Source organism: Dipodomys merriami, unplaced genomic scaffold (genome assembly GCF_024711535.1).
Source record: "Dipodomys merriami isolate MVZ:Mamm:240054 unplaced genomic scaffold, mDipMer1.0.p SCAF_13, whole genome shotgun sequence".
Taxonomy (NCBI): Eukaryota; Metazoa; Chordata; class Mammalia; order Rodentia; family Heteromyidae; genus Dipodomys; species Dipodomys merriami.
In genome coordinates, this window is record NW_027202604.1 from 21039602 (window position 1) to 21054466 (window position 14865).

Below are 14865 nucleotides of genomic sequence, written 5' to 3' on the forward strand. Positions count from 1 at the left end.
CTCCAGTGAATGACACTAAACACGATAAGGGTCTGCCTGTTTTGACAAGGGTTCTCTCATTACTCTCCCACTGGCTTTCAGAATTTGTAAAAGAAACATTGATCTCACTCTCAGGAAGTTTCTATACAAAATCTTAGTTAGATACACTCAAATTCTTCATTGCCAGGTCTCATTATGATTCCAAATCCCCACAAAGTCCAAATGAAAAGTATCATCACGTCAGATAACATAGCAAGATCGAAGGTCATTGGCAATACTGGATGTTATCTGTAGAATTTTAAGATTTAAATTGGGACAAGTATAAGAGTGACCACAGCTTCTAAAATAGCCTCATTTTGAAGTCCCATTAAGGAAACCATATGTCAAAGGAGTATCTGGTAGGAATCAACAAACATAAAAAAGGTTGTTTACTATCAAATGATACTTAGCAAACCAATCAGTAATATTTTCATAAGAGCTAATTGCAACTATGCTCCACTCTACCCATGAAAGAGAGGGTCAACTATGTTAAATGAGAAGTTTAAGTCACACTGAATCAGGCCTTATTCACCAAGGCATCAGCTAACATTGAAATCTATTGATTAGGTCAAGCCAATGGTTAGACCAACCATATGATTATTGAAACAGGGGCATCAGCATATTTATTTTGAAATAATTTTCTATCTAATGACTAAAAAACAGTTGAGAAGAAAGGAAGTGATTGAGGGAAAAAAGAAGAAGAAAGGAAAAACATTCGAAAGAAAGACAGGAAGAAGGGAGGGAATAACTCAGTGAAATAATCCCATAGGGCAAAACAAAATTTAATTGTTTTGCCTTATACTTGTTTCACCATTTATCATTCTTCCTGGCATTGCTCTGAAGATGACTCACCTCATAGTAGCTCTGGACAGCATTCATAAAGGCTTCATCAGCCACAATCTGAGTCTCCCCATTGAGGAAAGCCTGAAACCGGTCCTTGACTGTCTGAAGTTGCTGTTTGCTGATCTGCAAGAAACCAAGAGAGAGGAGAAATGAGGGTATTTTCTCTACAGGGCAGTGGTTATGTTACACTGATGATGCTGGCCCATTGGTGGGTGAGAATCGTCAACATGCACAATGTTGTGAGCCAGTGTTAAACACAGTTATCCTTAAAAACAACATAAATCATAGTTACACCTATTACAGGCAAACATGATGCATTTGATATATGCAAGTTCCATTGCCCCTTTGACTATTCCATCATATTTTAATCTGTGCATTTGGGGTCACTTGTATCATTGATAAAATGGAAATGATACAGAGTGAGGTGCCACCTCCCTCCTCCTCCCAGCTCCACATTCCATGATGTCTCACTGGCAACTGGATATCAGCCAAGCTGGGAATATTTACACCATGGAAAATGGCACATGCTACAAAGCATGTTGCACTTCTTTTAACTAAAATAATTTAGAAGACCCGGATCTTAAACATTTCCTAGCAAATATTTCAATGTGCAAGTCCCTTTTAGTGGTCTGAAATACCTAGTAGTTGGGCAATATCTAGTAGTTTGGTTATATTCAAAGGTGATACCTGTGTACGCGTTACACTTCCAGGAAGTAGTATGAGAAACAACAGGTTGTATGCAATGCCCTGCTTTATCCATCCCAGCTTTCTTTCCCTCTTAGGAAAACATTCCTGAAAGAGAGATTCCTATCTGTTCTCCTGAGCCTTGTCTGGCCACATCCAAGGACCCTTGAACACGAGTAGCACTAACTTATGAAACCTTTTCCAACCCCTGGCCTAGGGGTAAGACTTCCTGATATGTGATCTTACCCCTCAATACATATTTTAACCACTTTTTAGCTGAAATCTAATTGGTAAGCTGATCTGTATTTCCTTGATTTCCTTGAACTTAACTTAGTGCCTTATATGTGGTAGGCAGTTAGTTAGTCCTGGCTAAATGAGTAAATGAAGTATATGAAAAATTCGATAGTATTTTTATAGCTTTTAAGCAGTTCTAGTTTACATCAGTTTTTGAATGAAAACGTCAGGTACAACTGGGTTTTGAAAAGGTAACAAATTATATTTTTTGAAGGATTACAATTTGTACAGTGTTACATTTCAAAATTAATAATGGAATGTTGTATTGAGAAGAATTTTTCCAATAAAGAAAAGAACAACGTTCTAGCATCAGTTCTATTAGCCCCTGTGTTGTCTGATAGAGCTACTTATATGCTAGGCTGACCAGAGAGTTGAACGTATTTCTGGGATTGGGCTGGACTTAAATAAATTCTAGCTAATCTTTTGTTTTCTGACTTGGAAGACAGTGATCATTTCTGACTTACTGTACAGAATGGCAGCTATAGTTAATGATGACATCATGTATTCTTAAAAAAAACAGAAGTGTTCTCACCACAAAAATGTTAAGTGGGGTGAGGTTTTGTTAGTCATCTATTTTAACCATTCTATGATGCACACATGTTTTAAAATATCATGCTATATGCAACTACAATAGACAATTTTCTCAACAATCAAAATTATGAGTTTCTATACACATTTAAAGTGCCTTTACTATTGGATTTACCTAAAAATAAAGCTTCAGGAGACTCAAGATGGTTCTGAGTTTTGACTCAGGATGCAAAACCAACCAATCAACCACCAGCAAGCCAACCAACCAATTATCCAATCATCCATCAATGAACTCCCAGAGGTTTCAAAATGAACACACAGCGCTGTTGGTATGCTTTAATAAAGTTATAAAGTTTAATAAAGTTTGGGAGAATTGGGAGAATAGTAGAGTAAGAAGCAGATAAATCTGTTTAAGTATTTATGTTTTCAGGAGGACCATTTTTCAATATTGACCATATTTATAAGTGTAAATTGTCTACTAGGCACAGTTTAAAAAGCTAAAGCAGTGAACTAAATGTTAATATGCTTTATTTAATCTAATATGTCCCAATTAGGAACAGTTTTAACATGTGATCATTAAACTATTCATGAGATTTTTCCCCCCCATTTTTAATGCTGTGTCTTAGAAATCTGGCCTGTTTTATCCTCATAACACATCTCAGTTCAGAGCGATCACAGTGAAATGTTCAATAGCCACCCGTGGCCAGTAACCACTGTACTGGATAGTACAAACCTTGAGCTCAGAACTAAAACACACCTCACTTCACTTCAGCTCTCCTGTTCGGATCCAAGTATATTAGTATAAGTAGAGTTGAAGAGAAAGATCATGGTTCCTTTGTATGTGCTAGAAACGATTTGAACTGAACTGTGGGCAACCCTTGTTTTGCTTTAAAAAAATGACACCATAATTTGAATTTCTCTTAAGCGAGCTAGGCTAGGTATAACTAAAGTTACATGTTCATACAGTATAATACTAATCAGAGCATCTGAGAAGTTCATGCTCAGAATCCCACCCCTGTGAGTTTTGGTAGGAGGTAGTCTGGGTTGAAAAAATGATAAACTGTACTTCTGTCTTACATGCTTAAGAACTACAATAAAAGTATGCAGGTACTATGGAAACGATGAAGACCTGATTGTTGACCCCATGCCAAATTCATTATCTTCCTGACCTTTCATTACAGAAATAACAGTGCTCTTTTGTTCACAAATATTGACATCTACCTAGCTGTGAGTCTGAGCCTCAGTCATCAACACAACACACTCTACCCTGGATCCTAATGGTCGGGGTCAGGGCAAGGGAAAGCTAAGGGAATCAGGGCTGTGTTCAGGGGACACCCTGGGGTTTGGAGAGGATAAAGCGTACCGAAGAACTCACCAAAGTCATGCTTTAGGATTTCACAGAGAGAGACTACAGTATGCAAAACTTCCAAAACAGAAAGGATCATCACCAACATATATTTCAGTCCAATTCAGACAACATATATCATGAAACAATACACACATCCCTGGACACATCCAGTTCCCAGCCCCAGGAGAGTTGGGGCAGAACTTGCATGACAAACCAAACTTCTTTCTACACAGTGCTACCAGCTAGTCAACATTCTCTATTTCCCCTCTTGCAAGAAGCATGAATAGTGTTTATTTAGTCCACTTTCCAGTTGTATCTCACTGGACAAAGATGAATCTGCCTGCCCCTCTCTGCTTTCAGTTGCACAGTCGGGCCAATACTGATTTCATGGAATTGTTATAAGGATTAAGTGGGAGAGCTAAACAGTGCAAAAGCTGGCACAGGAGGAATGCTCTGCACATGCTAGCTGCTGTGGTGATTAATTTGCATCGTGAGATCTGCACACACTGCTCCCTGGGGAATGCCTGCCTGTAGGAAATTTCCTATACATCATCTAAAATTCAGTCCATGGTTTCTTCCAGAGGCCCCAGGTACTATGTGCTATTATGCTAACCAAGAGTTATTTGTTTACAGGCTAGCTCTCAAAGGCAGAGAGTCTAGGAGTCAAAGGATCAAATCCTGATGAGCTGGCTTTGAACCATGATCCTCAGATCTCAGCCTCCTGAGTAACTAGGATTACACCCAGCTCTATGTAACCAATTCCCAAATCAAAAGAAAGAACACTACTCAAACCCAGGAAGCTTCTAATGTCCCCAGTCATTGATTGCTCCATTCTGACAGTGATCACTCAGATCATAATGGATTAGTTTTGCTTATTTCTCCATGTAGCAACTGTGGGGTGAGACATTATGAGATCCACCCATGAGGTTAGGTGTAGCAAGAGCTTGCTCACTGGAATTACAGTAGTACTCTACCCTTGATTAGAGCATATTTTATCCATTTCCTCATGAATGGACACTTGGGTGTTCTTTATTTGAAAACTGTTGCTACTTTTTCATCTCCTCAAGAACCAGTTACACAACTCTAAGAACCACATCTGCTTTCTCCACTGCTTTACTTCTAGTTTGTGGCATATAATGGGCTCTAAACAAGTATTTGTTTGACAACTATATAAACTTACTGGGTGCTTAATGTAGACCCGGCTGTGGAGATCTAAAATTACCAAAGTACAACCTCAGCTCTCAATTCAGAGATCGCGTATCCATCTTTGACTGCCAAGCATTCTTTGCCACATGCATGAGTGAATAAAAATCTAATTTAGACACTCATTAAAACAATCCAAGAGTCAAAATATAGGATAGAGTTTATCTCTGGGTAGAAGTTAACTGACCTAGATAGCATTAAGCCCAGAAAGTGACCTTGCAAGAACAAACTGAAATAATTGGCCCAGAGTATCTCACAGTGACAGTACCACTCTAAATAAGCAAATTGGTCTCCATGAGCCGATTACAGAGTGAAAACCTCCAACATAGAAGTCCATCTAACAGCATTTTTAATATGGAGAGGGGCCACTTACACACCCAGGGCAGAATTCAGAATTGCAGTAATGTGTTCCAAGAGCAGAAAATCTAAGAGGGTCAAAGGTCCTCACTGCCGCACAGTTTTCACAAGAACTGTTCAAGCATCTTCAGTTCAGTTTCCCTCATTACCTAATGTCTGAACAGTCCCACTACCTTTGAAGCCATTGGTAATTGATCGCAGAACTTGGGAGGAGTGTAGAATGGATCTACAGTAAGAGGAAAACCACATCTTCTAAGCAATGGCCCCAGAAGAGGCAGTGCAGAAACCAAGCAGGCCCAGAAGGAACCTTGGCTCTACTTGAAGAGCTTAGGCCAGCAGTTCACTGTTTTTATGCTCTGGAAACAGAGGACAGTTACCTTCTTACAGGGTTTCTCTGAGAACCAGATTTGATAATATATGTGAGATTCATAAAATTGGCATAAAAAACAATATTGAAAGTAGTATGGTTGTTACTTAGTATTTCTTTTTCCCTTTCATTCATCTTTTATCTTCTTTCAATACTTTTTTTCCCAGAACCTTCTGAAGTTACATGAATGTAGTAGTATTTTTTTTTCCAGTCCTGAGCATGAATTTAGGGCCTGACCACTGTCCCTGAACTTCTTTTTCTCAAGGCTAGTGCTCTACCACTTGAGCCTCTGCTCTTTTTCTGCTTTGTTTTATTTTGTTTTGCTTTTTGTAATTGGAGATAAGAGTTTCACAGACTCTTTCCTACCTAGGCTGGCTTTGAACTGTGATCCTCAGATCTCAGCCAACTGAGTACCTAGGATTACAGATGTGAGTCAGTGATGCCTGGCAAATGTAATATTCTTTAACCCCTTCCTCCGTGGCCTTCTGATTTTAGAGACCTCAAAGTTAACTACTTTCCCAGTGTTCCTTGCAAAGTAGAGGTGACAGACAACTAGCAAGAATTTGTAGGAGCACATGGAGTCCTCAAAAAAGGAGCATACTTAGAGATGCAACATTTTGCTTTCTCCTGCCCCCTTTCTCTGCTGAGGATACAAATGTATTGTCTAGAGCCAAGGTATCTATCAAGGTATCTTCATGGCTATGCAGGAAAGGCAAAGAATGAAACACAGACAAAGGTCCTTGCACGTTTGCATAGCTGAACAGAGAGGTTGGTTAATCTCATGATGTAAATGAAGAGTTACTTCCTACTTGTTCATGTTACTGGGTTTTACTTGCAGTTACATTGTATCCTAATGAGTACAGGTAAGTTTCTCTAGTCATCAAAGTGAGCATATTCATTAAACTGGCAGCTGGTTAGAACCCCTCCTGGCTCAGGGCAACTCTATTAGAAAGGAAGAAAGAAGCCATGCTTACTCTAAAAGAATTTTTTCTAATACATTGGCATTCTGAGCATTGTTGAGAGGGAGGCTTTTGCTGTAAGAGATGCTCCAATTATACATACAGGTGAAATCCTCCTCTCCTCAAACATATAATATACACCAGTGTACTGTCTGATAGTACAAGTTACATTTTTTCTTTTCAAAAGAAATATAATTTAGAATAAAAGGATTTAAAAAACATTCATGATAAAACAATTGGCAAAAATGTCAAACCAATAGTGTTTTAAAAGTCATATTAATTTAGAGAGATTAGGGCAATATTTAATTTTCTTTCCTTAAAAGTATTAAAAATTTGTAATAGACCATTAATTTTATTAACAAAAAAATCTCTTCTCCCTACCAGATTAAAATTTTTCCTGCCATAAATGAAATCTCTCATCTAGGAAATTTAGAAATTGTATCACCTTAATCAAATATGTAGTTACATAAAATTACTCAAACCTTTTATAAGCAGATACATTTATATAATATCTGGAAAAGATTTTTTAATTGTTATTATAGTGGAGCTGTGGCTCAAATGGTAGTGCATTTGCCTTGAGCTGAAGAGCTCAGGGATAACGTCCAGGCCCAGAGTTCAAGACCCATGTCTGACAAAAAAATGTTCATTAAATTGTAATTATGAAGATGATGTACAAAAAGGTTACAGCTACATAAGTCATTTAAAGAGTACATTTCTTTTTGGACAATGTCACCCATTCCCTCACTCTCTCCCAGTTTGAAAAATATACTTTAAAAAGAGTTGTATTTGCACGTGCCTGTGGCCCACTCTTATATCTACTCAAGAGGCTAAGATCTGAGAATCATGCTTTAAAGTCAGCTAGGGCAAATAGCTCTGTGAGACTCTTATCTCCAATTAATTACCAATAAAAGAAAAACAAAACAAAACAAAAATAAAAATAAAAAGCAACTGGTAAATGCTAACCTTGAGCAAAAAAAGCTCAGGGACAGCACCCAGGCTCTGAGTTTAAGTCCTAGCACTGTCACAAAACATAGAGTTGTGTTGATTTGGCTTGTAGAAAAAAAATTAATTTCAGATTTTATGATGAAAAATATGAATAATTCCTGAAATAGGGCAAAGTTGAAGGAGCAAAAAGTACGCAAGTAACTTGCATAGAGTTATACAAGTCTAAGTCTATGTAATCTTGGCCTATCCTTTGTACCATGACTTCATAACCTTTAGCCTTTCAAGTAATATCTTTATTAGTTTGCCCTACCCACAGGCCAATGACTACAATTTACTTATACAGAATATCTCAAATTATCTACTTTTAAAAAAAGCAAATATTTCTCAGTGACAGTATCTATGAAATCACTTGACTACTCCTACTATATTTTAGTGGGTGCTTTTTGTTTGTTCATTTGTTTCGGAGTTGGGGATTAAACCCAGAGCTTCATGTATGTAAGCACACACCCTACCACTAAGCTACATTCCCAGCCCAGGAAGTGCTCCTTTAGGAACAAAAAAATTAAGCATACTACATATAAACATTCATTTTTTTTATTGTGAAAATACTGTACAGAGGGGTTACAATTACATGGGCAAGATAATGAGTACATTTCTTATCAAGCATCGTAGCCTCCTCCTTTGTTTCCCCTTCCCATCCCTTCCCAGCCTCCCCTTCCCCCGGTCTCCCCCAATCCTTCCCACTCCTCCCCCACTAAAGTTGTAAAGTTCGTTTTTGACATAACGACTTGTACATCTCATTGTTGCAATGGGTCCACCTGTATCCCTATTTAAACGAAAAATTCATTTAAAAAAAATTTTAGGGTAGTAGCTGAAGATCTTTATTGTATTTGTATTCTAAAAGAATATTTCTGAATTTCCAAATTATTTAAAAAACGAAAAAGCCTGTTAGTCATGTTATTGCTGAAGATCAATTTTGGCAGGAAAGAAAAATTAAAAGGACATAAGACAGCCACATGATACTACTACAGAGTTGTAGGACCTAAAAGGAAGAGACCTTGGAGGCAGAATGTAGATTCGATTAAGGCAGGAGTCTCAATTAGCTAACAGAGGAAGAATGAAACAGGAAAAAAATAAGAATCCAGAGAATAAATGAGGGCTAATGGCTGGATTGAAGTTGGGATATAAGGAGGTAAGGGATGAAAGCAAAGAGGTAGAAGGTCCACCTTTCTCCTTTGGTCCTACCTCCAGAGCATTTACTAAGATAAAGAGTTCTTCCTTGAACCCAGTCACCATGGTCTTTCACAAATAAGACTGTCTTTTTCCGCTTTGGAGGTACCCAGGTGATATTCATTTCAGTTCTTTTCTGTGTGTTACAATATGGAGTTTTAGACTGGAAGTCTTCATTAATCCTTAATATAACATACCATTCTCAACAATTTTGCGTTCAAGATTCTATATCATGGCTCTTTATAATCTTAACTATTGCAGAGGGCTAAAGAGTTTCTGTTTATGCAAATTAGGTTGGTATCTACTATAGTAAATATTGAAATTAGTGTAGAGGGGGTTAATCAATTCACGAATAAAATCACACTGATAAATTTAGTGCAGATTTAATGAAATAACACACATTTATTAAAAAAGCAGTAATTTCCCAAATGAAAGAATAGTGAAAAGACCGGCCAAATTTCATAGTACTGCAAATCTCTTTTAGAATTCATAGAGGACAGTTGGATTCTGGTTTCTGATTCTGGATTCAATCTGTTGGGAAATGTTGTTTTGGTTCAAGTATATGGGGCAAAAATCTGGTCTCCTATGGAGAAGAATATTTTAATAGCCTTTTCAGATAAATGCGGATTGTTTCCTCTCATACTAAAAGAAAGCTCCAAGGATGCTTTTTTAAGTTAAAAGTTGGAAGCAATATAAAATTGGAAATCACTGCAATAAACTTTTTCATTTATTACCTTAAAATCCATTGTCCTATCTGGCTTTTAAAGGAATGCTTAATTCATGCTAGTTTTAAAACAATCATGTTTTGGTCATATAAAAATATTGATTCATTGAATTATGTAAGTATTTTAAGTGTTGACAAATTTTGTTATATGATATGCAGAAATAGCACATTGCTTAATGTATCTAGGTGATAAATGAAATTGTCAGGAAACTGCCCAGTTGAGGTTAATAATAAGAATCTCACATGATAACACTGACAAAAACAAATGATTCACTGATCTTTGTAAAGTAAGAGTCTCCTTTAATTCGTTTTCTAGCAAACGTCTATGACATATCTAAATTCATTGGTAAATCAAGTACAATCTTATTTGCCTGTCCGTTCTTCTTTTACAAAGACTGCACCTTAAGCTTAGTGCTGTTGCCTAATGCCTGTAATTCTAGCTGCTCCAGAACTTGAGATCTGAGGATCACAATTAAAAGCCAGCCCAGAAGGAAATGTCTGCAAGAAAGCTCAACTCAAATTGTGGCTCAAGAGATAGAGTGCCAGTTGTGAGAGAAAGCACTGGGCCAATTTCAAGGACTGATACTGGTACATACATGCACACACACACACACACACACACACACACACACACACACACACCACATATACAAATATGTGTGCATGCACTACAAAAAAGGAAAAAAGAACTAAGACAATTTACGTGGCAACTTGATCACACAAGTTCCTGTCGATGAGGTAACCCTTGCTTTTTTTGTTATGTTTTTTAAGTGAGTGTTTTACTCTGCAAAAGATCGAAAAAGTGTTTGCTCAAGTTCAGGAGTTAGTAAATAAAATAATTCCTACTGTTTCATCAAAGAACAGGTTCGGAGTTGATGGCAGCATTAATGCAGTGACAGTGTGGCCAGGAGAAACAGAAAGACCACTTCCATGGTTTGCTGCTAGGGCACCAAGCACTTTTCCTCATCATTAGTTTGGCTTCATCATTGCAAATGACAACACAGTGAAGGGATAATAAGTAACATTGTAATATCAGGAAAATGGCTTTGCATCCCTTAGAGTTATGTGGACTATAATTTGAGGCCCTCTGTCCACATAGGAATGTTGCAGGTAGTTAGAAAAAGTGGGAAGGGGATGATCTTGCAGAACAGAATCAAGACAAGAATAAGCAAAGCCTTGAATTCCAAATAAAATATTAGGATTTAATTCAGAGAACACTGGGAAGCCAGTGAACTAATTTTTATACAGTACACAGAACACAGTACACAGTACACAGAAATGAGTCCTGTGGGTCACTGTACTGGTAGGGCTGTGTTTATGCACACTGTGTTACCTAAGGAGAGGAAGGTCCTCAACAGAACAGAGGCAAGAACAGCCAGAAGAAGAGGACGGAGGGTGGGAAGGTAAGAGGAGGCACGAGAATGCCATCCCAGGATAGAGCTGCAAAGGAGAGAAGAGACAATGTGGATCCTATTTGGAGATCACATTAAGAATTCCTTTTGTCGATTTATAACCTAAAGCCTGCTGGCTCAAAAAGGATGAGAGGCAGTTCTCAGAGGGAGCAGGTACAACAGGGTCATCCAAAATCAAATTCACAAGGACTGGAAATGAAATAGCAGATAGTTCCATTTAACTGAAGCCAAGATTAAAAAGTACAGCCCAGCAACATATGAAATCAGTAATCACTAAGCACAATCTTGGGTCTTGGGAGGTTTAATAGTGAGCTTATCAGTAGCAATTAATTCCAGAGAGAAAGGTGGAAAAGCCTGAATGCTTTCTGCACAAGCTATACAAGATTCTTTCATGCAACAGCTCACACACAGACCATGAGCTTCACTGAAACTGATTTAGATAAAACCTTGTCCTGCCAGTCATGAACAATCACAAAAGGTACAACCGGCCAGCGGTCATTTCAGGCTGTATGGGATATGAATGATTGGGGAGATCTTGACTGATTCACATAGCAATCTTGATTCAGGGACCAGAAAGGCAGAGAGGTGAAATGGAGACATGTTTGAAGGTATTCTGAAACAGAAATACAAAAGGCACTAATACTAATGTCCATAAGTGCAAGCTATGACTTTTAGTTAATAACAGGGGATGGATATTGGCTTATCAATTGTAACAAACATATCACACTAACACAAGATGTTAAATATAGGGGAAAATGTGCTGGTGGGCACACAGTATATGGCAACTCTGTACTGTGTGTGTGTGTGTGTGTGTGTGTGTGTGCACACGCGTGTGCGCATGCGCACGCTCCTGCTGGTCTTAAGGCTTGAACTCAGAGCCCAGGCTCCAGCCCTGAGACTCTTTTTCTCAAGGATAATGCGCTACCACTCAAGCTACAGCACCACTTCTGGCTTTTTCTGAGCAGTTCACTGGAGATATATGTCTCAGAGATCTTCTTGTCCAGCTAGCTTTGAATCATGATCCTCAATTCTCAGCCTCCTGAGTAGTTAAGATTATAGGTATGAGCCACAAGCACCCAGAAACTCTGCACTTTTTTTTTTTTTTTTTTTGCCTATACTAGATCTGATCTCAGAGATTTATGCTCTGGTAGGAAGGTGCTGGCTTTCTCTTGAGCCATAACCACAGTCCATTGTGTTTTACTTTTTAAAATAAAGTCTTGCATCTTTGTACAGGTACCAGTCTAGACTGCAATCCTTCTGTTCAATGTTTCGTACACAGCTGGGATGACAGGTACAAAGCTCCTCACTCAGCTAATGAGTGAGATGAGACCTCGAAAACCTTTTCCCCAGGCTGTGTTGGAATTACAGTTCTAATCTCTGCTTGTCAAGTAGCTAGCATTATAAGCATGAGCCACCACACCTAGCTCTGCTCAACTGTCTATGAACTTAAAAAATTCTTAAGCCTGGCACGAGTGGCTCACACCTGTAATCCTAACAACTCAGGAGGATGAAATCTGAGGATTGAGGTTTAAAGCCAGACTTGGCCAAAAAAAAAAAAAAAAGAAAGAAAGAAAAAAAAAGTCATGAGACTCATCTCCAATTAACCACCAGAAAACCAGAAGTAGCACTGTGGCTCAAGTGGTAGAGAGCTCACCTTGAGCTCAAAAGCTGAGGGATAGCACCCAGCCCCAGGGTTCAACAACAACAACAACAAATTCTTTAACAAATGAAGGAAATTCTCATTACCCAAGCTTCTCCCGAAATCCCAAAGCAGGAAAAGGTAAAAAGCCATGAGTGATTGAACTCCCACATGACAACAGGACATTTGAGTAGAGGTGTCAGAAATCTTTCTGTACTCCCAAATGAATTCTGGCTTATTGCAATAATATTCATCAGTGCTGCAATTCTCCTCCACCATGATTTTATATTAATAATACCTTAAAAGACATCAGTGATGTAATTAACTTTCTGTATCTGACAATACTTTGGCTCCTGTTGGAAGCCTGGAAAGGGGTAAGGGTGGCAACAGTGGAGGGGGAAGGAACTTCCTTCAAGTTGAATGACATTACTGGTCTCATCCATGAACAAGCAGAGTTCACTTCCTGTATTGTCAGATGCTTCTAAGTGTGTTCTTGAACATACTGAAATCACCTTCAGGAAGCCTCCTTTTTGCCCTGTAATACTGGTTTGTGATTAGGACACAATAAACTCTTCCCTCTGTGTCTGGAACATTCGTCTTATAGTTAGGTTAATGATGGCTTCACTTCACGTTCTTGCTGTTGTTTTTGTTGCTCTTCATGCCATTTAAAAGCATTTCACTAGTTTTCTCCCTTCACTTTCATTTGATTGAGCCTTATTTCTCTATAAAAAGATACTTCTCATTGATGATTCTGAACCTGAATCTTTCTTGCTTCTCTCTGGACTCCCTCAGGCCCTGATTTGTCTATTTGTTACAGTATGCATTCAAAGCAGGCACTTTGATGTCTACGTTACATCAACAGGACCATAAACCTTGTACAGAATATCCATACTTATGGCCTTGCCACAGACCTGCTCACTCAGAATGTCAGAGTCTGTTATAAACAAGTTGAGAGAACTTTTTATGCCGCTAAGTTACTGGACCAGGGCCTTATTTGTGCTAAGCAAGTGCTCCATCACTGAATGATACCCTCAGCCCCTAGAAACATTTCTGATGTACAAAATGGAGAACCATTATGAGAAATGTTTGCTGAATAAACTGAACTATGGTGTATTTTTATTAGACTACCAAAGACAGTTCTAAGTCTCTTTAGCATGCATTGAATATTCTACAGCTTCAACATGTAAAGTAGAAAATTGACTTTAAAATGTGGTCTTAGCCTGGTGATGGTGGCTCTATGTGTGTGCGCACGTAGGCAGACACATAACATCCTAGAAGACTAAAGAAGGACTAAGTTGAAGGTATAGGAAAACAGGCAGATTAATGGCCTATGGAAAATGCCTTTCTATTACTTGGAACTCTAAAAAATGTTAGATTACCATTTGATGTAATTTGTTATATTTGAGAGTATTTTCTTTCTTTTTTTCTTTTTTTGTCAGTCGTGGGGCTCGAATTCTGAGTCTGGGTGCTGTCCCTGAGCTCTTCAGCTCAAGGCAAGTGCTCTACCACTTGATCCACAGTGCCACTTCTGGTTTTCTGGTGGTTTATTGGAGATAAGAGTCTCACAGAGTTTCCTGCCCGGGCTGGCTTTGAACTGCAATCCTCAGATCTCAGTCCCCTGAGTAGCTAGGATTACAGGTGTGAGCCACCGGCACTTGGTAAGAGTATTTTCTTATAGAAAAGAGTTTCATCCTTGTACCAAAGGCTGGAGTACATGGCTACCCCAGCCCTTCACACCTAGAGTTCATAGTACTTTACTCTCCACGAGTGTTTTCTAATTTTAAAATGTATTATCTATGAAGACAAAAGCAGCTAATTATCATCTCTGAAAATGAACAATAAACTATTGGTTTTGAATTACTCAGATGTACAATGAAAGGTTTAAGAACTGGATCTCTGAGGGGATTCCCTGATTTAGTGATTCCCCTGATTCTGAGCAACCAGTATGACCATTATATGGCTGACAGAACTCCTTAAAATTTAATAGTTGGTTCTTGTGATCTACTTCAAGACCACCACTGGAAATCTGACCATATTTCTGACCATTTCTCCTCTCTCCAAACCTCCTCTTCATTACCATGTCCATTTGTGACCAGGAAGGATTAAAGTTGAAACTTCAAGAAAAATTATCACACAACTGCGAAGTCTTGAATTCTTTTTGAATCCAGCAGCAGGGAAACAGTCAGGTACAAATTGGCTGGATCAATGCTTATTAGGTTCCAGTCTGTTTCCTAATCTACAGCTCTGGCAGGTTCTGTGGATGCAACTTGAGATGGATAACCAACTTGGCATGTCAGGACGTCCATTTTACCAT

At 38.5% G+C, this 14865-nt stretch overlaps 1 protein-coding gene across 7 annotated transcripts in view; it reads right to left on the reverse strand.

The window, feature by feature from the left end:
* The window catches only part of Cadps (calcium dependent secretion activator), a 446274-nt gene that overhangs the window by 339717 nt on the left and 91692 nt on the right, over positions 1 to 14865 (reverse strand). For all 7 annotated transcript variants that reach the window (XM_070018866.1, XM_070018868.1, XM_070018865.1 and 4 more), the window contains exon 2: positions 871 to 984. In XM_070018866.1, coding sequence (XP_069874967.1) covers positions 871 to 984 — 114 coding nt within the window. The remainder of the gene's footprint in view (positions 1 to 870; positions 985 to 14865) is intronic.